Source organism: Cervus elaphus, chromosome 18, assembly GCF_910594005.1.
Source record: "Cervus elaphus chromosome 18, mCerEla1.1, whole genome shotgun sequence".
Classification (NCBI taxonomy): domain Eukaryota; kingdom Metazoa; phylum Chordata; class Mammalia; order Artiodactyla; family Cervidae; genus Cervus; species Cervus elaphus.
In genome coordinates, this window is record NC_057832.1 from 84868866 (window position 1) to 84893115 (window position 24250).

At 42.5% G+C, this 24250-nt stretch overlaps 1 protein-coding gene across 4 annotated transcripts in view; it reads right to left on the minus strand.

Annotated features, from left to right (window-relative positions):
- HECW1 (HECT, C2 and WW domain containing E3 ubiquitin protein ligase 1) overlaps positions 1-24250 on the minus strand; it is a 443378-nt gene that overhangs the window by 175095 nt on the left and 244033 nt on the right. For 3 of the 4 annotated variants that reach the window (XM_043873248.1, XM_043873250.1, XM_043873249.1), the window contains exon 4: positions 15693-15787. In XM_043873248.1, coding sequence (XP_043729183.1) covers positions 15693-15787 — 95 coding nt within the window. Of the gene's footprint in view, positions 1-10352; positions 10479-15692; positions 15788-24250 lie in introns of those variants that run through there. The other variant, XM_043873251.1, reaches the window with a different exon arrangement.

Consider the following 24250-nt stretch of genomic DNA (forward strand, 5'->3'; position numbering starts at 1 on the left):
AAAAAATGACTGAGTCATTCTGTTTGCTCTAGGGCAGAAGTTCGCTACCATGAGCTGCTTCAGAGTCACTACAGGGCTTGATACACGACAGACTGCTGGGCCCCACCATGGAAGGTCTAATTCTGTAGGCCTAGGGAAGGCCTGAGAGCCTGCACTTCAAGTTTCAGGTAAGACTTTTGCTGCTGGGGGAACACACCTGGAGAAGTATCAGTATCAAGGGTCTTCCTCTTTCAAATGGTAAAGGAAAGATGTCTAACTCTTATCTCAAAAACTGGCTTGATTCCAGTCCCAAGCCCCAGAAGTGGGTTCTGTAATACCTTAGCCCCTGGAGCCCCACCTCCAGCATTCAAAGCTGTACCTTCTATTAAAGACAAACAATCCACTTTTCTGCAGATCTTACTCCCTTGCCTAGAGGACGGTCATCTAATCAGCTGGTCCCTCAATCTGCGAGTTGCCTTCACTCTACTCTGTGGGCTTATCCCTCTTGTGTGATTCAAATCTGACAAAAGGCATCTGCTGGGGCACCAGTGAGTCTGCAGGCTGTATGGCCCAGTGACATATTTTCTTTGGCTCATACTATATTTGCGTTTTCAAAACATTAGTTTTCAACATATTTTTAAAAATCAGAAGGTTTACATAAAGTGTGGGTTTCAGATTTTTAAAGTATCAGAGTATCCAGCAGGGAGCAACTAAAGCTGAGAAACTAGCACCCTGTTGAGAAACACAGCATCTTCCTGGCCCTCCTCTCCGGGACTGCGTGCATCAATCCTAACACTCTAGTGCTTTCCATTTTAGGGCTCAGCAATCAGGTTGTGGCTATCCACCAAAGCATCCTGTTTCTAACTGGAAAGCCTTTTCTAGACTGGCAGTGTGAAAATCAATGATTGGCCTTAAAATTCTTAAAATCACCTTAGATTTCATGAAATGTGATACTGACCTCACCTGGCTCTCTGGAAGCTTTTGAATTTTTAATCTTTGCTCTGGCATGTATGTATGTATGTAATAATTTTTACTTTTTTCTGTTTTATTAAAAATAGTTTATGAGGTGAAATTCACATATGAAACTGATCATTTGATGAACAGTGAAGTGGCATTTCTCTTTTCTGCCTGGCTAGGACTTTCAGGACTACGTCAGACAGAGTTGGTGCGCACCAGTAACAGAAGACAGAGCCTGATTTGGGCCCACAGGCAGCTGCAGTGACAGAGGCTGTGGCCGTTAGTTGTGCTGTCCTGTGACTGCACAGTCTCCCCCTGAGTGTACGCACACGGGGCAGGCTGATGACAAGGTTTGGGCTGGCGGCATGCAGGGGCACAGCTGGAGGAGCTAGCCCCAAGTGTATGTGTGATGATGATGGTCAACCATGGGGTGTGGAGGATGGCATCTCGCACTTGTGCATCCTCAGAGGCCCGGGCTAGCTCCTGCTGTGGTTCCCAGGCTCTGGCAGGGGCAGGGAGGGACTTAGGTAGCTTGCATGAGCAAACAAGAATACCTGTGGGGCAAAAGCTGCTAAAATCTGCAGGAATTCCAGCACAGCTGTGCTGGTCCTTGGTTCCTTCTTCATTGGGAAAAGCTACTGGGTTTGCTTATACAGCTGATCATTGTGAACCACAATCACTCCCACCTTATGGCAGCTATTGGTAGATCCTGCTTTTCTTCCTTGTTCCTAGCCATCTTGACATTGGTGGTTTGGGTGCCGTGAAAACCAAGAGAAATCTTCGTGCGTAGTGGCCTCAAAGCCTGGGGGAAGCCAGCTGCTCATCCTGCTTTCCCTTTCCTAGTGAGGAGAAATCTTTGCAGCTGAAACAGTTTGGTACTGAGCAGTGCCAGCCTGGGGAATGGCTGTATATTGTCACCCTGATTATTTAACTTATATGGAGAGTATATCATGCTAAATTACAGGCTGGATGAAGCACAAGCTGGAATCAAGAACTGCCAGGAGAAATATCAATAACCTCAGACATGCAGGTAACACCACCGTTATGGCAGAAAGTGAAGAGGAACTAAAGAGCCTCTTGATGAAAGTGAAAGAGAAGAGTAGAAAAGCTGGCTTAAAACTCAATATTCAAAAAACTAAGATCATGGCATCCAGCCCTATCCTTCATGGCAAATAGATGGGGAAACAATGGAAATAATGACAGACTTTATTTTCTTGGACTCCAAAATCACACTGCAGATGGTGACTGCAGCCATGAAATTAAAAGATGCTTGCTCCTTGGAAGAAGAACTATGACAAACCTAGACAGCATATTAAAAAGCAGAGACATTACTTTGCTGACAAAGGTCTGTCTAGTCAAAGCTATGGTTTTTCCAGTAGTCATGTATGGATGTGAGATTTGGACCATAAAGAAAGCTGAGCTCTGAAGAATTGATGCTTTTGAACCATGGTGTTGGAGAAGACTCTTGAGAGTCCCTTACAGCAAGGAGATCCAACCAGTCTACCCTAAAGGAAATCAGTCCTGAATATTCATTGGGAGGACTGATGAAGCTAAAACTCCAATACTTTGGCCACCTGATGCGAAGAACTGACTCATTGGAAAAGACCCTGATGATGGGAAAGATTGAAGAAGGGGACAACAGTGGATGAGATGGTTGGAGGGCATCACCGACTTGCTGGACATGAGTTTGAGTAAACTCCGGGAGTTGGCGATGGATAGGGAAGCCTGGTGTGCTGCAGTCCATGAGGTGGCAAAGAGTCAGACACAACTGAGCATCTGAACTGCACTAAGCTAAATAGAAAACTAAGACAACCTTCCTCACTTTGTTTCCTTGGTCACCCAGAGCTCATTTTCAACACATTCTTTTGCCTTGAGAGAAACATCTGCCTGATCTTAGAACTAACAATAGTTTTGTTTCTCCTGAGTGACTGTGCTCAATTTTCATCACCCTGGAACCTGTGGACAATACAACCAGCCGTTTCCTTTTGTAGCAAGAACCATTTGAACACTTAGAGATCAATCCCTGCCGCAGCCCCTGTAAAACATGTGCCTGCAATTGTCATGGGCACACTTACCTGATCCTGAAGTCCCACTCTTCACTGGCTAAAAGTACATGCTCCTCTATTTTATAAGCATAAAACTCTTTCTGGATCAAGACAGGGCATGTACATATGCACACACACACACATACACACACATCCACACACAGGTAAGAATGTACAATATTCCTTGTGTTTACACACTTTAAGGACACTTAGGGGCAAGAAACTGGCAGCTCATGATTAACTATTGAATTCATTGTGTTAAATTTAAAACTCTTGGAAAGGTGTTTGGAGGTAAAGAAAAATATATTAACTGGAAATACATATGATTCCAAATAATATAATTACTTGGAAATATAGCTAACCTGTCTAAAGATGAGTTTATTCTGTTTCCCAACTTTTTATATATACATGTGTGTGGACAATCCTCATAATACAGCATACAAAATAATTTATGTTCTACATTATATGTGTAAGACTTATCTCCCTAGTCTCCTTTTACAACCCTATGTTCCTTCTGTAACTGCAACTGTTTTGTGTGCTGATGCACTTACAGGTCATACTTTTCCTAAAGTCAAATCTTTCCAGAGTATAATAAAAAGGCCAGGGGCACGGAAGTTGGACAGGGTGCCGCAAAAGTGCACAAGGGGAGAAACGCAGTTAGAGAGGATGTCAGCGGCTGATGTAAGTGTTACAGGGAGAGGTTTGCCCACCATTATCACTCCTGAGGCCCTGGAAAGTCATGGGGGAACTTGACATCCTCCGTTAACAAATTAATCTTTGACAACTGATTGATTCAATACTTCACAGTTGGAGGCATGACCAAGGCTTTCTCTGGAAGCTGAAGACTTCTGAGCAGGATACCTCTGGATAGGAGGAAATGAAGCAGGGGAGGATGGGGAGAGGGTGGATGGGGAGGATGGGGAGGATGGGGAAGGATGCCACAGGCAGAGGGAACTGCAGTAGGAAAGGCAAGGAGAAGCACACCAGGCTGATGTTTGGGGAGCCACAAGCCCTGCCACATCCCTGAGCTAGAATTTGGGGTGGCCATGAGGCTCTGCAGGAGACAGAAAAGCGGGCTGGTTTTGTCATGCTTTGTTGTTGTTCAGTCACTTAGTTGTGTCTGACTCTTTGCGACCCTATGGACTGCAACACTCCAGGCTTCCCTGTCCTTCACCATCTCCCAGAGTTTGCTCAAACGCTTGTCCATTGAGTCAGTGATGCTATCCATCCAACCATCTCATCCTCCGCCACCCAGTTCTCCTCTTGCCCTCAATCTTTCCCAGCATCAGATTTTTTCCAATGAGTCGGTTCTTCTCATCAGGTGGCCAAAGTACTGGGGCTTCAGCTTCAGCATCAGTCCCTCCAATGAATATTCAGGACTGATTTCCTTTACAATTGACTGGTTTGATCTCCTTGCTGTAAGGGACTCTCAAGAGTCTTCTCAGCACCACAGTTCGAAAGCACCAGTTCTTCAGTGCTCAGCCTTCTTTAAAGTCCAACTCTCACATCCATACATGACCACTGGAAAAATCATAGCTTTGACTGTACAGGCCTTTGTTGGTAAAATGATTCTGTTTTTTAATATGCTGTCTAGGTTTATCATAGCTCTTCTTCCAAGGAGCAAGCATCTTTTAATTTCATGGCTGCAGTCACCATTGGCAGTGATTTTGAAGCCCAAGAAAATTAAGTCTGTCACTATTTCCATTGTTTCCCCATCTAGTTGCCATGAAATAATGGGACTGGATGCCATGATCTTAGTTTTCTGAATGTTGAGTTTTAAGCTAGCTTTTCACTCTCCTCTTTCACCTTCATCACAATGCCCTTTAGTTCCTCTTCACTTTCTGCCATAAGGGTGGTCATCTGTTTATCTAAAGTGACGGGAAGTGAAGTGAAAGTCGCTCAGTCCTGTCCGACTCTTAGCGACCCCATGGACCATACAGTTCGTGGAATTCTCCAGACCAGAATACTGAAGTGGGTAGCCGTTTCCTTCTCCGGGGGATCTTTTCAACCCAGGGATCAAACCCAGGTCTCCCACATTGCAGGCAGATTCTTACCAGCTGAGCCACGAGGGAAGTCCCTGCATATCTGAGGTTATTGATATTTCTCGTGGCAATCTTGATTCCAGCTTGAGCTTTGTCCAGCTCATGTCATGTTTGGGATATTTTAATTAATTTTTGACGGCTATGAGGCTCAGCAGGGAACAGGAGCAGCCAGGGATGGAACCCAAGACTCCCACACTGCAGGCGGATTCTTTACCAGCTGAGCCACTAGGGAAGCCCTATTATTTCAGTTCAGTCCAGCTCAGTTCAGTCACTCAGTCGTGAGTGACTCTTTGTGACCCCATGAATCTTTGTGACCCCATGAATCGCAGCACGCCAGGCCTCCTTGTCCATCACCAACGCCCGGAGTTTACTCAAACTCATGTCCATCGAGTCGGTGATTCCCTTCATGCAGCCATGAAACAATTCTTGTTTCATGTTTCATGAAACAACATGAAACAATTTCATGCATGGCTGAATGAAACAATAGTGCAGCCTTAGAGCATGGTCCTGGTTCTGCCTCAAGGGATACTCATAACAAGATCTATGAGCTCTGTACAGAATTAAAGCCCTCAACAAATGGAAGATGTCAGCATTCTTCATTTTAGAAAAGACTACCTGAGGGCAGATTAATGGAACCAGAGAAGCTCATCAAGAGATTACTTGATACTAGATAAAAGGAGTGCAAGGCCTGCACATACCCTAATCTTAACAGCAACCCCACCCTTGGACTATTACTCTAAAACTCCTCACTAAATCCTCCTCGGTTGGAATACACAGTTTTTGAGGGGCAGGAGCCTGCTGTGATCTGCTCTTCATGGCAAAGCAATAAAACTATTCTTTTCTACTTCATCCAAAACTCTGCCTCTGAGATTCAATCTGTCACTGGTGCACAGAGGCCAAGTTTTTGTCATCAAGTCCATGGTGGGCCCCAGGCTGAGAAGCATGAATTTAGAAAGCAAAGACAGAGGCAGAGAACTAATCTGGAGACAGCTGAGGAGAGTTTTGACAATATGATTAGAAGGGCAGAGGGGAGAGGAGAGGCTTGTACCATCAGATAGTAAAGGGATAGAACTTGGTGACTGATTAGAAGAGGGTGTTGAGCAAAAGAGAGGAGTTCCTTTGGCTGATCTCTTTCTTTGTACTCTTTGAATTTAGAATTGCTTTCTTACAGACTATTAAATTCCTCAAAATGACTGTCCTTCAGACCTAGGTTTTGTCATTTACCACCAGTAAGTCCAGCTAAGGATGGAAGAGTGACAAGAGTTTGGTCTTTGTATCTAAATCTATGTGGTTGAAGGAAAAAAAAACCTGCTTTAATTCTACTTATTAAAAATAGCTATTAAATTAATGTATTGCACATGATAGTATATATATGTCAATACTACATTTTCAATTTGTCCTACCCTCCCTTTCCTCTGCTGTGTCCACAAGTCCATTCTCTACATCTGCATCTCTATTTTTTCCCTGTAAATAGGTTCATCAGTACTATTTTTCTGGATTCCATATATATGCGTTAATATATGATATCTGTGATGACCTAGAGGGGTGAGATGTGGATGAAGAGAGGAGCAAGAGAGAGGGGATATATATATATATATATATATACACACACACACACAATTATGACTGATTCGAGTTGTTGTACACCAGAAACCAACATAACATTGTAAAGCAATTATCCTCCAATTAAAAAAAAATAATGTACTGCAAAGCTTTGGGTAAATTAGATCATAGGAAGTATGTCAGCTGCCTTTCCATCTGTGTCAGACAGTCTGATCAGTGGAAGACAAGGGCTGCATTTTGCACAGAGCTCTTTGCAGCCACCCACTCCCTCTGACTAAATAGAAAGACAATGTGAGGGCTCACCTGGGGAGGGGTGTGAACGGCTTAGCTACAGGAGTGTGTGGTGAGACTGCGACAATATTTACCCCTTGAAAAATGAATGATGCTCCTGAAAAGATGCCTATAAACTGATTTTACTTTCATACAAACTATCTCCTCAATGACTTGCTTTAAAATTTCTAAGGTGTATTTTAAAATATAAAAATGTGTTTAGGTTCTAAGCAAAATGTGCATCTCTCTCTAGGGCAATGTCTGCTGTCCCATGACATGGCACACAGATACTCATCTTCCATGAAAAACTAAGAGAAACCTGCTTAGGTCCACAGATGCCCAGGTACTCTGCCACGTCAGGGCCCTCATACCCCCAGAGCAGCAACAGCTGCCCTCCCCTAGACACATCGTGGAGGTTCCTGCTGCCTATAACTTGCTGGATGATGTGATGAGTGGGTACCTCCCTTTATCTATATCTGGAGGAGAGTTCTGACTCTTTCATTAAATATTGGTCAGCATCAAGAACCTCTTATCTCTCCTCTCTGCTTTTCCAGGGGCTGTGTGGGAAGCCCAGGCCCACTTTCTGGTTGCCTACATTGTGATCTTCTAAGACAACGTCTCTAAGCAACAGGCTCATTTGGGCACAAGAAGTAAACTGTAGTACTTCTGGCCTAGTTCTTTTCTCACAAAGATTTATTAAACTACAATCCACAGTTCAGCTACCATTTTGAACTATTCTCCATCCATCCCACAGGTACTGTTTATGGGACAGTGATTTCCTCTTAAAATACCCTGAATGAAGGGATTAAACCCATTCTTATAGGTACTAACTCATTATTTTTGGAGCTTTTAATTTTTCTGTATATTGTCCAAATATGCATTCAGCTTCTCTATATGATACTGATGCTGAAATCTATATATTTTTGCAACCAGAGAGCTGGAGGAGACCCACAGAGAAGCAGGATCTGCTCATAAGACTCATAATAGCAATCAATTCTTACTGTATCCTCACTACATGCTGGGCCAGTGCTGAGAACATCCCTGGCATCATTTCATCTCATCCTCAGACAAACTTTTAACAGTCCAATGAAATAGGTCCTATTTTTATCATCCCTCTATATTGCTGTAGATTCAGAAATGGAGCCTCCCTCAGAGACGTTAAAGACCACCAAGTTAAAAGGCCAAGCCAGGGCCTTGAACCATACCTATTGGGTACCAGTGTTTTATGGGTGGCCTGCCACATGCCAGGTATTGTTCTAGCTGGTGCTGGGAACCAGCTCTGAATAGGACAGGCAAGTGCATCCTTGATCTTAGAGGTTATACTTTAATAGGGGGATCAAACACACAGAAATTGCACCATGAGCACCATGAGTGAAAACAAAGTATGATGGAGCCTGGAGAGTGCCCGTACGTGTGTGCAGACTCCTTTACATTGGGTGCCTACAGAGACCACTGAGAAGGTGACGTTGAGAAAAATCCTAAATGAAAAGATGGAGTAAGCCATTTCAATATCTGGGGGAAATGTTCCTCACATGAAGAGCAAAGGCCCTAAGAGCAGACTGGCTTGCTGAACTCAAGGGTGGGAAAGACAACCAGTGATACTAGAAACACACGGAAAAGGAGGGGGGGCAGCAGTAGGTGGGGGCAGGCCACCTAGGACTGGAAGGTTATGGAAAGAATGCTGCAGAGAAAAGCCAATTTTGAGCAGAAACATTACGTGATGAGCTGAGAAAGTTCCAACAGAGAGGAGAATTGCAGGAGACAGATATTAATCTCAGGATCAGAGTTTCTTAGAAGGCAAGATGAGCTAGGATCCTATGTATAAATTGACAGGTTGACCTGAGACAGTGGGAATGAGAAGGAACAGAGCTTGTGAGCCTACGTTCAGGCAGGCTAGCACAGTGGCTGTGTGAAGGGAAGCTGACTGGGGTCTGATGGCCTCCATTTTCTCAGCAAAAGAAAGCAGGTCATCATGGTGGAGAGGGGATAGGTGCTATAGCTCTGAGGAAAAAGAAGAAAATATGAAATAGCCTTCTTTAAATGTGGGAAAAGTTGAGTGCTCCTTGGGAGTGCTAGAGGGCTCTTGAGATTTGTGGTTATAAAAATTCTTCTACTTCCTAGAACAAGGGTGGGCAAAATTGGGTTTAACCGTGGTTGGACTTTGCCAGATGAGAGTGACAAAGAAATGAAGGGGTCAGCGATAAGCCTAAGGAGGGTGAAACACTAGTGTGATCATGTAGTTAAGATCAACAGACTTGGGGCAGGCCAGCGAGCTGCAAAGTGGGGAGATGATGGTCTAAGAGTGGTATACTGGGATCTGAGAATTTGGAAGTGATGCAACCACTCGTGTTGGGAAGACCCAGACTAGAACCATGGGAGTCAATGGCTGAGGAAGGTTGGTCATAGGAACTGAGAGGCCAAAATGTGGGATAGATTGTCTCTTTAATATGAATATGGAAGCCATCAAGAAATACAACAGAATTATCTCTTAGCTGCATTTTATAGTATAATTATGGATAATAAGAACAGTGGTCACTGATTTTTGTTCATGCCTTTATTCAGGATTAAACTTGTAGAGGACAAAACTCAGGACCCATAACTACCACATCCGGACCTTAATTCTACGTGAGTAATTTTGATGGTCAGGAGTATAAATTCATTTCCTGGCATCTCTGTTTTACTGTTTAGGAAATACAGAGCAGTGGGGTATTTTCTCTAATATTTGGCAACAAACTCTTATTCAATGAATGAGAAAAGTGTTAGTCCCATTTTAATTTGCACAGCCCAAGTAAGAAGAAAAAATATGAGAAAATGATATTATCCATAACTTTATTCCCTTCTTTCCCTACATTATTCAAGAAAAGATTTTAAGAGTGGGAATTAAGTGTACAAAGGAATAAGGCAAAAAATGCCAAATAACTGTTGGGGTTGGGTATGCTATTGGCTTTTCAGTTCAAAGTGTTTCAACAAGGCAAATTTGGGATGTCTGAGGGCACAATGCAGAATCTTCCTAAGGCAGGTTATCTGAGAGAACTCTACCCATAAACCGCATGGTTGTTTCAGGTAATAAACAACTCTTTGACATGTTAGTCTCCCAGTTGAGAAAACCTCCTTATTTTTCCTCAGCAGTAGTCATTATGCCCTAAGAAGGCAAAATCACCTCATTTCGGCTAAGCCTTTAGAAAAAGGCAATTATAGAAACTTACAAATTGCTAGAAAGGGTCTAAGAAGAAAAGAGAATAATATTTTCAAATAGATTAAGAAAAAAATATTAGATTAATGTTGACAATTTTAAGCAAGCAATATTTTTTTTTTTTGTCATTTGAAAGTGTAACACACACAAACTATATAGTTGGCTGAAAAATTAAAGAGGTTCCCATGAAACTCAGGGAGTTCTTTAAAGTAACCCGGTAGTGGCTATGTGCACATGCATCTATTTGGGTGCACAAATACCTGAACCCATAAACTGAAGTATTAGTGCTAAGATTATACTAACCTCCTCTGAAACGCAGTCCTCTTTAGGTTCTGACAGAGCAGCCATTTTCATCAAAGTTAGTTGCGGTCAAGAACGTGGGCAGGGAAACTGTCCACAGCCCTGGGGGAGGTATAAGAAAACTCTAAGGGTCAGACTCTGCTCTCAGTCCTAACACTGCCTGATAATTCTGACTTACCCTTGGCTGAGCACAGACGGAGCCTTTACACCCTCACATGCCTGAGGACTTTACTCATTTAAGGGCTTCTGCTACCTCTGTTAAGAGCAACATAGGCAAACTTCAAAGGAGAAAAAAGATTTATCTCTGTGATTAAGATGCAAGGATTGGCTTCTGAGTTTTGGGACTCCTTAATGAAAAAGCCCTGGAGAAGAACCCTAATCTAAAAGTGGGGATCCTGTCTCCCTCCCCAGTCAGCCCAATGGGCAACCTTAAATCCTGGGCTCAGTTCAGGTGGTTGAAAGGGGTCAGACCTAATGATCTACTAGACCCAAGATTAATTATTGTGAGGGGCAGGGGGAGCAACAAACCTTGGAGTAAGCACATTTGAGGGCTCGGCTCCTCAGGTCAGTCTTGCAGATCATGCATTTTGAACCAAAGAAATTAAAACAGTAGAGTTAATCTGCCTGTTAATCAACCTGAACTTTGCTTTCTGCATAGACCAAGAAAGGCAAATGCCCTGATGTCAGTTTGTTGTACAGGATAACCATGGAACTTTTAATGATGTCTGAACAGTGGCCAGTGTAACGGAAGGCAGCCCTCTGGGTGGTGGAGGAGACCACCTGGGTTGTGCTTCTCTCTCTGGCCAGCATCTCAACCAGTGTGGGCTGGGGGTTATTTTCCTGCTTGAAGTAGGGGAGAACCTGGACCCTCCTTGCCAATCCCAGGTATCTCTAACCTACTGGATGCTCCACACACTGCCTTCATTCACTCTGCTCATCGGTCAGATTTAATTTACTTACTTTCTCTCAGACTCTTTCCCTGAAGGAGTGCTTTTCCCAGAGTGTGACCTCTGAGTTGAACACTTGAGTTGAAGGGTGCAAATCTGGAGTCAGCATCTTTATAATTTGAGATTTCTTATCCCTCAGTGAAATGTTAAAAATAAAAAGCAAACTTTTTATAGAAAGGCCATTTAGAATTTGAAAACCAGAATGTTTTTGGCTAGACTTTCATCAACCTGACGGCCATTTATCGGGCACTTTCTGTGTAAAAGCCACAGTGCTGACTGGCTCTGAGGCCCGTGGAGCCCAGGGGCTGGCTGGCCACCCTCTCCCCAGGACACTTGTTAACCTTACTCCAAAAGCTGCCTCCAAGGCCAGAGGCAATCAAAAGCCCTTCTTTTTGACAAGTTCCTGAGGCTCTTTTGAGTGGTGGAATTACAAGTGATATTTTCCTCTTTGTTTATAAGTATTTCCAAGGAAGGTATACTATTTGTGTATTTTTTAAATGTTAAAAATTTTGGTCCTCATTTATACTTATTTTGGTCCTCATTTATACTTATTTTGGTCCTCATTCTAAAAATCTCTAGTGTTTCATGGTTAGTATTATAATGGATGAGTATAAAGTTGGTTTATTGGATTGTGTAGAAATGATCAAGTTCATGTAAATAAAAACAATATATATAACTGAATATATACATATGTGTATATATGCCTGCATGTGTGCTAAGCTGCTTCAGTTGTGTCTGATTCTTTGTGACCCAGTGAACTGTAGCCTACCAGGCTCCTCTGTCCACGGGATTCTCCAGGCAAGAACACTGGAGTGGGTTGCCATGCCCTCCTCCCAGGGATCTTCCTGAACCAGGGACTGAACCAGCATCTCTTATGTCTCCTGCACTGGCAGCTGTTTTTTGTTCTTTTTTTATACCACTAGAGTCACCTGGGAAGCGAGTGTGTGTGTGTGTGTGTGTGTGTGTGTGTGTGTGTGTGTGTAATCACAGTTAACAGATAGACAGATGGACTATTATTGCTGGGGCACAAGGACTGTGCAGTGGATGGCTGGGATAGACTTTGTCAAGTCAGCCCAAGGAGACAGTGGGTCTCTGTTATGGACTGACTTGTGTCCCCCCACCAAATTCATTTGTTTAAATCCTAACTCCCTGTATTTGGAGACTGTGCCTTTAGAGAGGTAATTAAGGTTAAATGAGGTCTTTAGAGTTGGGTCCTGATCCAATAGGACTGGTGTCCTTATAAGAACAAGAAGAGATGCCAAGGACTCAGGCACATAGAGAAAAGGCCATTTTTGTACACAATGAGAAGACAGTGGTCTGCAAGCCAAGAAGAGAGGCATCAAAAGAAACCAACCCTGTGAACCCCTTGATTTGGACTTCTAGCCGCCACAACTGGGACGTGATAGAATGGCCATAGAGAAACAACTCTTCATGAGATCAGGGCAGCACCAGCAATCCTCAGTTTAAAAATGGATACTCAGAGTTTATTGACAAGCTGATTTTAGAAAGATTGAATAGCACTTCCCTTTAGAAACAGTGAGCTTAAGTCCACAGACCAAATGCAAAGGCAAAGTTCAAAAACTAAACTGAGTTCAGAAAGCAAAGGCTAGGTTAAATTCAGCTCCACGACCACATGGCCAACGGTCACTTAACCAAAAAGACACTTCCCCACTGTCTCACCAATGTGCCATGAATCAATTAGAACAATACAAGTAAAGCATGGTACAGAATAATAAAGGCCACCAGGAGTTTAACTATCGCAAAATCCAACTGCACTTTAAAAGGCTGTCTTGCAAGAAAGTGCATCCTCCCTTCTGCCATAGGGCTCATCACTGACGAGGCAGTGGGAAGATTACTCTCCACTCCTGGCATCACATGGGCTTGGAGGTCAGGCTCTCGGATCAAGAAAAGAAACAAAAGCTGTGTATGGAAAGTACATTAAAGTGACAACCCAAGTGTCTACTGATTTATACAAGAAATCACTTAGGAGAAGATAACAGGACAGCGGGAACATGTCAGAGTGTTTCCAGATGTCTGCATTTTAAGCATAAGCCACGGGAGCACACATGGAGTAACGCGGTGGGGTCAGTGCCGACTCAGAAGCAGGCCAGCTTCTTAACCTGCCTGTCAAACAACCTGATGTTTCCTCTCCTCAGACCTAAGCCCATGTCTCTGATGCCACATCCCCTGGAAAGCCTAAGCCAGGTGACAAACTGATCTCATCTCAAAGAGGGCTTTTCCTTAGTGTAACCTTAGGCAGTTTCCCGGGTACCTGGCACCTTGTATTTTTTTAGGCTTAGGTCGTATACCTCTCTGATGATGTCTACCACATTTTGCATTAGTCTGAGGAGCAGGTTAAAGCTGGAGTCCCCAGTAGGCTGAGTTCAGAGAAGCCAAATGCCCCAGAGAGCTTCCTCCAAAAAGGACTTCCCCGAAGATAAGAATTCACTGGAACTCCAGGGCTGGACACACCCATAGCAGCCCACCTGAGCAGAAGGTGAGGAGTTCTCCTCTCCCATTCCAGCCTTGAGCCAGCAGGCCAGTCCCATCCCTGGGCAAGGCCCAAATTGACTGAGGAATTCAGGTTCCTGGGAGAAGCTGTCCCATCACTTGACTCGCTGTGCTGTGGCGAAAACTGGCCAAGCCTGTCTGGAGGCTGAATCAGCTAGCCTCTGCCTTCAGCCTCTTCCTTCTCTGTTGTGTGTTCAAAGCCTTCTTGCTTTGTCCACCTCGATATTCAGCTCCAGTTTCACTGCTTCTATTCTGTTGCCCCTCCTGCCTGGACAATCGGCTCCCTTCTTTGGGGGATGGTCCTTACAAATGGGCCTGGAAGTCGGGCTGACCACTCTGGGGATATGTCCTCAGATTACCACACTTAAGAGTTGTGACCCACCCCATAAAGTGACAGACATCACATATAAGTAGACAGGGTGAGTGTAGGGAGAAATGGTGGAGCCAGTGAACAGTGTAGCTGGTCCCTCCTTCTCTTCTCCCTGCCCCGCCTACTGTGTGTCCCCTCATGGGAAGCCCTGGAAAGCCCTGGCCACCCCCAGCCTCCTCCTGCCCCAGCCCAAGTCCAGTTCTGCTCCACCTGCCAGGATGGAGGCAGACGGACTCCTGGTTCTCAAGCCTGTTTGTCTTACTGCTCCCACTGAGGACTCAATGCAATCATCCTTAGCACATGGAAGAAATGATTTGTGAAACAGCAAATGGTGTGTTTTAGAGCTGAGGTTCTTTCTAAATCATTCTTATTTCATTTCTCATTCAATTTCTCTCTCTCTCTTTTTACATAGGGAAAAAAACCTCAAATCTTTTTTTACTTACACCAGTAAGTGAAAGTGATACACTACTTACAAAGTCCTCAGTGGTTTCTGTTCAACTTTCCCCAGTCAGTCATTTCTAATTTACATGAAAGGAAAGAGAATGCCATTTGTAAGATTTCAGTTAGCCTCATCTAATGAACTGAGAACAAAGGTAAGAAGCATCAACAAAGATAAAACCAGACTGTAATTTAGGAAAAGAGAGCATTTATCACCATAGTACTCAGCAGAGCCACCAAGTAGGAAACAGACAGTGTGATTTAAATCTCCAATCTGCAACTCACTAAGTGTGTGACCCTAGGTATATTACTTAAATTCCTCAGGAAAATTACACTTTTCTCATTTATATAAAGAAAAGAAGAAAAGGACAAGAGATTCTAGTCTTTTCTAGGCCTATCATTTTATAATCCTATGACTAAAATCAGTCTAAACTTTAAATTCTATCCCAGAAATTTACCTTAAGCCTAAAAAATGTGTAAACATACAGTAATTTAAATATTTAATATCAAGGAATTTTTAAAATGTATTCCTAAGAGAGACTTTTATTCACTGCAATTACGCATGCGTGTTAAGTCACTTTAGGTGTGTCCGACTCTTTGCGACTCTACAGACTGTAGTCCGCCAGGCTTCTCTGTCCAAGGGATTCTCCAGGCAAGAATACTGGAGCGGGTTGCCATATCCTCTTCAAGGGGATGTTCCTGACCCAGGGATTGAACCTGCATCTCTTATGTCTCCTCTGTTGGCAGGTGGGTTCTTTATCACTAGTGCCATCTGGGAAGCCCAATTATGTGTGAATCTGTTAGAAACATCTGGTTATCTAATGAAGCCTGATATTTCTCTAACAAAAAGCAGGATGTATGCATTCTGATAAGTAAGTTTACTTGGGATCTCATTTCACCGCATGATTTTGAGATGTGTCTCCTCTACCCATTCATAATCTATCAATATAGCTCCATATTTGTGTGGAGATTCCCCACCCTCAGCACACACACATTAACACATAAGAACAGAATAGCAAAGTAAAGAAGCACCAGAGTTAGTTCTAAGAGGACAACAGAGGAGGACACAGGACTTACAGGAGCCGCCGAGTTTTTGACAGTGACACTGGGGGTGGTGGCTCGCAAGGCTCCACTCACTCCATGATAGTATTTGAAGCAGATCTTAGTTTCAGCTGAAAGACAAAAATAAAATGGGACTGAGGAGCAGGGTGTAACCCTGGAGGAAAAGGCCAGAGCTAGAGAGGACACCCCCAGGAACTGCCACCCAATTCCTCCCATCCAGGCTGCCACCCCTGACAGCCTCACTTCACTTGTGGCCACATAGTCCAACTTTTTTCTGAATGTGTGTCATCAAAATTTGTTTTGTTTTTAGTGTTTTTGAACCCAAGTTAAACCTATCATTTAGACTTCTCAGCATTCATCCTATCCCATTAGAAGTTATTGCTTTTAAACCCTCAGTCTTAAGATTTTAGGTGATTTGGTGATTATTGCCAGTCTGTTTCTTCTATAATTTTCTCTTATTGAATTCATTGTGATTAGTATCTTGGTAATTTGAAGGAAGACTTTGAGAAATTATTGAAATACACAGAAGAGAGGCATATTTTCTGATGATGATGACTAGATAATCATGTGGAAACTCCATAACTTTTTGGCATTTTATTTTGTAGAGGACAAAATCTGTAGCCAACTTGAGTTTGGTTCATTGGAAGGTGACCTGCTTTTCCCAATTTACTGTTAATAGGGTTTTTTTCTTTTTAAATTTGAAAAATTTATTGGGCTTTGTCTTAGTCCCTTATATTAATTTTGTCTGGAACAACATGAGGACTCTCCCAATTTGAGTTCTTATTTCTCAAATCTGGGAATTTGTCTTCAATTACAATGTATTTAAAAATAATGTCTACAATTATCTTAGCATTCATTTTAATATGTTGATTATGGAAAATATGGACAATGAAGTAAAGTATAAAAAACACTTTTAAGAGTGTGTTTTGCATACTTGAGTGTATACACTTCACATAATAACACCTTTTGCTTTTTAAAGTAAATTATTAATAAAGCATGTTCAACCATCTAAGACCCTGATGCTGGGCAAGATTGAGGGCCAGATGAGAAGGAGGTGACAGAGGATGAGACGGTTGGATGGCATCACCCACTCAATGGACATGGGTTTGAGCAAACTCTGGGAGGTAGTAAAGGACAGGGAAGCCTGGTGTGTAGCAGCCCATGAGGTCACAAGGAGTCAGACACGATCTAGCGATTAAACATCAACCATCAATTCAAAGCTTTGTAGATAACATTCCTTGTTCTATGGAATCTGAATCAATTTGTAACTTGAAAATATTTTCCTCATCTTGGAAATTTGGGATTTTCCCTTAAAATTAATGACTTTTTGAAAATTAGTTTTAAATTCAAGTTTGTTCTCTAGGATAATGGAGCAAAAATTGCTACTTATCTACCAACACTCATTCTCCCTTTCCTCCTTAATGATTGAATTTTAGTTTTATTTTGGGTAGTAATGCCCAGCTAAAGAACGTTTTGTAGCCTCCCTTGCAGATCACATTTACGCTGTTTGCCATTGTTATTTGGGGATTTCTAGTATATGTAGCTGAACCTAAACCTAGATGATACAGAAAAGCTTCTTTTAATATAACATATAAAGCATATGAGAATTGCAATATTCTTCCTTAGAAGGTAGGACTACTTAAGGATTCTCCCTTTCTGTGGCCAGATTGCTTTCTACAAAGCACTGTATATAACTCTGATCAACTCTTTAATTCTTGCTAACATTGAATATTATCAATTATATATAAGCTTAAAATAGCATCTCATTTTTATTCTATTTGATTACTAGTGAGATTAAAGGTTTTTAATCAAATTTTAATTAGTGATGTGTATTTAGTTGTTTTTTAATCCACTGAACTGCAGTTGTTAAGATTTCCCACTGCCATATGTTTACCTTTTGTAGACATATTCTTACTTTACTTTAAAATACCAATATTTTAAATTTCCGTTCTTCTTCATTCTTGCAGTGCAGTGATTTTGCATATCTGTTGATTGCCTTTTAAGCTCTTGGTGGACAATCTTATAACTTAGTTCCATATTCTCCAAGGCACCCCACACAAGGTCTACACACAGAGATCTATAGGTCTACACATCCCAGTAGCAGAAAAACCTCAACAAACTTTTTGGTTAAGTCAATATTACTGTTTTAGCCTGAGAGGCAGGTATTTTTTTGGGCTCAAAAATCACTGTGGATGGTGACTGCAGCCATGATATTAAAAGATGCTTACTCCTTGGAAGGAAAGCAATGACACACCTAGACAGTGTATTAAAAAGCAGAGACTTTACTTTGCCTACCAAGGTCCATATAGTCAAAGCTATGGTTTTTCCAGTAGTCATGTACAGATGTGAAAGCTGGACAATAAAAAAGGCTGAGCATCAAAGAATTGATCCCTTCAAACTGTGGTGCTGGAGAAGACTCCTAAGAGTCCCTTGGACTAGATGGTAATGATAACCCTATATGCAAAACAGAAAAAGAGACACAGATGTACAGAACAGACTTTTGGACTCTGTGGGAGAAGGCGAGGGTGGGATGTTTCGAGAGAACAGCATGTATACTATCTATGGTGAAACAGATCACCAGCCCAGGTGGGATGCATGAGACAAGTGCTCGGGCCTGGTGCACCGGGTAGACCCAGAGGAATCGGGTGGAGAGGGAGGTGGGAGGGGGGATCAGGATGGGGAACACATGTAACTCCATGGCTGATTCATGTTAATGTATGACAAAACCCACTGCAATGTTGTGAAGTAATTAGCCTCCAGCTAATAAAAATAATTGAAAAAAAAAAAAGAGTTCCTTGGACTATAAGGAGATCAAACCAGTCAATCCTAAAGGAAATCAGTCCTGAATATTCATTGGAAGGACTGATGCTGAAGCTCCGATATTTTGGCCACCTGACGTGAAGAGCCAGCTCATTGGAAAAGACTCTAATGCTGGAAAAGATTTAAAGCAGGAGAAGGGGACAACAGAGGATGAGATGGTTGGATGGCATCACTGACTCAATGGACATGAGTTTGAGCAAACTCCAGGAGATGGTGAAGGACAGGGAAGCCTGGCGTGCTGCAGTCCACGGGTTTGCAAAGAGTGGGACATGACTGAGTAACTGAACAATGACGACAAGGGATCATGGAGGCACCCTGAGCAGTGAACCAGGTAACCACAGTGAGTCACTATAGTTCAGAATATGAGTTACTCTGCCTGTAAATGCCAGAGATGGGCATGGAGGAGCCAAAAGGCTTCACTTCAAGTTTAGTTGTGTGGAAGAAAATTTTATATAGCAGGTATCCCGGAAAGGCACTACTAGCTTTCCTTTTAAAGTAAATTATTCCAACGTTTTCACATAAAAAGGTCAGGGAAACTATATACAATCTTTTATTGAATCCTACTGCTAGGTGAGAGGGTCAGTGCATGTTGAGAGCCAAGAATTCATGGAAACCTTCAAAGTATTATGATTGTTTTCTGAAAAACTGCTGGCAAATTTTTTTAAGGTTCCAGTATTCAGCAACTTAATTTACTAATGGGTTTTCCTTTTATTTAACCTAAATAGCCCCTGCTGTTTAAAATGATTTCCTATTCAAACTTGAAAGAGATACTCAATTGTTTTTTGGATGTGAGAGCTGGACCATAAAGAAGGCTGAGCACCAAAGAACTGATGCTTTCAAGCTGTGGTGCTGGAGAAGATCCTTGAGAGTCCCTTGGACAGCAAGGAGATCAAAACAGTCAATCCTAAAGGGAATCAACCCTGAATACTCATTGGAAGGATTGATGCTGAAGCTCCAATACTTTGGCCACCTGATGCAAAGAGCTGGCTCACTGGAAAACAACCTGATGCTGAGAAAATTGAGGGCAGAAGGAGGAGGTGACAGAGGATGAGATGGTTGGACAGCATCATCAAGTCAATGGACATGAGTCTGAGCAAACTTCAGGAGAGAGTGAAGGACAGGGAAGCCTGGCATGCTGCAGTCCATGGGGTCTCAAAGAGTCAGACACGACTGAACGACTGAATAACAATTTGAGATGGGCTCTATAGAGAAGTTACCTACAATTGTTAAAACACATGAACAGTATCATATACAGATGATTTGTGATATGCTTTGTCTTGCAAAATTCCATGCTACTTTGGTGACAGTTACATTCAACTGGTCTGTTTGATTAGCCCCACAATGAATTTTTCCAGGAGAAGGAGACTAGGTACTATTTATCTTTATATTTCCAGTGACATGTAATGCAGCAATTCTCAAGAAATGCCTGTTGAAAAATGACTGATAACTATTGGTTTCATTTGACTGACTCCAGTGCCTTCCTTAACCCAAGAGCAGCTACAGTTCCCTCATTACCGAAATACCAGTTCACGTGCCCAACACACAGTAAAGCTAATCATTACCAAAACATCAGGGTTTGGAGCAGACAAGGGTTTACTGAGGGCCATGCAAGAAGATGGTGACTTGTCCCTTAAAAACCCCAAACTCCCTGAAAGCTTTCAGCAAAGCCCTTTTCTAGGAAAGGTGAGGGAGGGGCATGGTGAATTGTTACAGACTTCTTGATGTCAGATCCTTTGCTCTTGAGATCAGGTCATGGTCATGTAACAGCGTCCCTGCAAACCTCCACCAAACAAATTCTCTGTTCTGACAAGAAAGGGAGGGGTCCCCAGGCACAACTTTCACCTTCTGAGGTCTGGATCCTGGCTAAGAGGAGGCAGATCTCAGCTGGAGGCTCCCTCAGGGCCAGGTCCCCAGACTGTGCCAGCTGTCATCACTGAGGGAGCCAGGCACCCAGAACTCATCTGGCCCTCAGGCTCCTCAGGCTGCCCAAATAGCCAGGGCCAAGTCCCACTGACTTCACAGGCAGACTGCTGCCGCCATTAGGTCACAGAGACAAGGATGAGGGAGAGGTTCAGTGCTGCCTCAAGGCTTGGACCAAGGCCAGTAGACGGCCTTGGCCAGGGCTCTGGAGTTTTGCAGGACACAGCCCCCAGCCTGTTCCCTGAGCCCCTCAGTTCACCTGCTGATCCAAGGCTCCATCTCTTACCTCAATCCCCACCTTTTACCTCACTCTCCGCCTGATGACCACCACTGCACCAACCATTGGCTAAGTGAGCCACTAATGGCTTCTCACTGACAGCAGCTCACTTTGGGGAGGGCCCTACTGCAGTTCCAACCAACGGCTGAGAAGGACTATTAATGGTCGCTCACTGACAATTGGGCTTCCCAGGTGGTTCAGTGGCAAAGAATCTGCCTGCAATGCAGGAGATGTGGGTTTGACCCCTGGGTTGGGAAGATCCCCTGGAGAAGGAAATGGCAACTCACTCCAGTTTTCTTGCCTGGGAAATCCCATGGACAGAGGAGCCTGGCGGGATCCAGTTCATGCGGTCGCAAAGAGTCAGACATGACTAAGCAACTAAACAACAACATTGAGAGATGCTCACTTGGGGGAGGGGCCTGGCCCGGAGCAATGATTGAGTGATCATTACTGGTCTTGCACTAACTGTTGCCTGATAACAGGGTATGTGTGGAGGGGGTAACCACTGGCAGCTATAGCCATGGGTTAAGGTCTGTGTGCAGTTGTGCTCTATTACATTCTAATGGTCCTAATGCTTCATAGATAATTTCCTATGGCCTAACTTTTGAACTGTGGGGTTGGATAAGACTCTTGAGAGTCCCTTGGACTGCAAGGAGACCCAACCAATCCATCCTAAAGGTGATCAGTCCTGGGTGTTCACTGGAAGGACTGATGTTGAAGCTGAAACTCCAAAACTCTGGCCACCTGATGCGAAGAACTGACTCATTTGAAAAGACCCTGATGCTGGGAAAGATTGAGGGCAGGAGGAGAAGGGGAAGACGGAGGATGAGACGGTTGGATGGCATCACCAACTCAATGGACATGGGTTTGGGTGGACTCTGGGAGTTGGTGATAGACAGGGAGGCCTGGTGTGCTGCAGTTCATGGGATCGCAAAGAGTCAGACACCACTGAGCGACTGAACTGAACTGAAACTGACTATTACATGACTTTTAGAACAGATTCAAACATAAAGACATTGTTACACTGTTGCTATTATTGCTGCCTCTGAGAAAAGTATCAAGGTGCAAAGGCCAAGAAATATTAGAAGGCTGTTGGTTGTTTTTTCAGATACTTCATCTAAGGGGGGTGAAGTTCTATCTTTCTCTGCTTTTCTAGTTAAAAATAACAATAATTTTAAAATCCCCTCAAAGTTTGAACACAAGGCATCTCTGTTATAACCATTTTGTTGTTTATTTGATTCATTATGTATGGAGTAACAGAAGTCTAGGAAGGAAAAGTGATCTAAGGAAAGAGTAGGAATGTGGGATCAAATATATGCAAGTCCAATTCTTGACTTGCCCATCATTAACAGAATGAGTTATATAGACTCTCTGAGCCTTAGTCTTAATACAGAATGGTGAGACCATTGCCAGCTTTGTATGCACTGTTTTGTGTATGGCTGTTGTACAGAGCAAAGGAGAAATAATGTGTGAAACCTAGTATGTGCAAAGTAGCCAACACATACATGTTGCCCTTCTTCACTGTATATTGATTTATGTTCAATAGGATTGTCATGTATAGTTGTTCAGGCATGTCCTATCTAAAGCTGTCTAATCAAGCAGTGAGTACGGAGTCAAAATCCAGTCCATGCTCCACTCAAAGGGTGTAGTTCTTACCCTTTCAGAGGAATATGACATCCTAAACTCTTACAGGTTAATGGTGGATGTGAAATTGATCGCCTTATAACATTTTGGCTATTTTTGCCTGGCATATGATTTACTTTCAGAGTTGGGCAGGAGTGACTAGCTCATCACAAAGTGGAATAAAACTGAAGTTTCTACCTCTACAAATATGGATGCTTACAACTATAGTTTTTATTGGGAGGCATGTATTTTAAAAGTATAGACTTTCACTTTTAGTATCACTTAAAGAAAGAAGAAAACTATTCCTTTTCTTCCTCTCTACTTTTTAGAGATTAGTAGGCCGGGAGGAGGGCGCAGCAACCCACTCCAGTATTCTAGCCTGGAGAGAGGAGCCTGGCAGGCTACAGTCCATAGGGTAACAAAGAGTTGGACATGACTGAAGTGACACATGTAGGCCTGTTGTAGCTTGAAACATCAGCATGCAATGATAGTAGTAGCCCTAGTATTTGTATAATGGTCAATTTAGTTTAAAATTTATAACAAATTGGTCTTAATAGTTAATTAGCTTTTAAAATGCATCAGACCATTCATTAGAAAATTATTTTCTAATTTGGCTCTCACAAAATCCCTATGAAGTAGAGGTAATTATTATTAACCCTTTTAAAACATGGCTTAATATAATGCTTGGCATATAACAAGACCTCAATAAATGTTATCTATCACTCCTATTTTACATTTAAGGAAAATGAGGCCAAAAAATGAAGCCACTTATACAAGGTCACACGTGTAGTTCATGGCAGCTAGGATTTAAGAAACCATTAATTTTCATTTGGTGATTTGTCTTTAAAAATGTTTTTAATAACATAAGATTGCTGACCAGTTAGAAAAAGTGAAATTTCACTTCCAGCAATGATGTTCTAGGTAATTCAAAGAACATCTAGACAAGCTGGAAAAATATGGAAATAAATCTGCCTGAAGTAGGGTTGTCAGATAAAACACTAGATATCCACCTAAGTGTGAGTGTCAGATAAACAGAGAATAAGTTCTCAGTATAAGTCTGTTCCAATTATTACATGGGACAGAAATTATAAAAGTCATCCATTCTTTACCTCAAACTCAAATTTTATTGGGAGTCCAATAAATTTTTTCCTCCTAAAAGTGGAAATCCTAACCTGAGGACATCAGAGACCTAGAAAGACAATGGTAAATTGAAGATAAGATACAGAAGAAGAAAACTTGGAGATGCGCCCAGGATTCAGGGTTGCTGTAACCCTGTGGGGGGCTGTGTTGATTCCAGAAAAATGCACTGAGAGGCTGGAACGGTGAAAAGAACTTCTGACAGACGTTCAGAGCTAAAAGGGAATAAAAACTTTAGCGTTCAGAGCCTGTTAAGGAGGAGGACTCTGGTAAGTCCTCATGATCCAAACTGGAACCCTGAATAGGAGAACAGATAGACTGTTGATAAATATACCAGCCCTAGCCCCTCAAATCATTTCAGGTCTTAAAATTCAATTGAGGTTATTCTGAATTGCTAGATACAGCCCAGAAGGAAATGCAAATCCTCACAGGAGGAAAACAAATCATGTTAAGCCTCAAATTCTCTCTACAAGTTTTAGTTTACTGTCTCGTTTTCAATTAAAATTGATCAGGCACATGATGAATATTTTTCTATTGGTAAAAAAAATACCAATAAAGACAGAAGGCACTATAAACAGATTCATGGGGTCTTCAGATATTGGCGTTACCATACACAGCTTTAATGATCATATACTTAATGCATTCAGAAAAAATAGAAGATAAGATTGAAAAATATGTTCCAAAGAATGAAGTCTATGAAAAATAACCAAACAGAAAATTCTGGATCCATAAAACTACAATTTTGAAATAGTGTACTCAGTGTTTAAACTCAGGTTTAAAGTAGGTTAAACCAAAT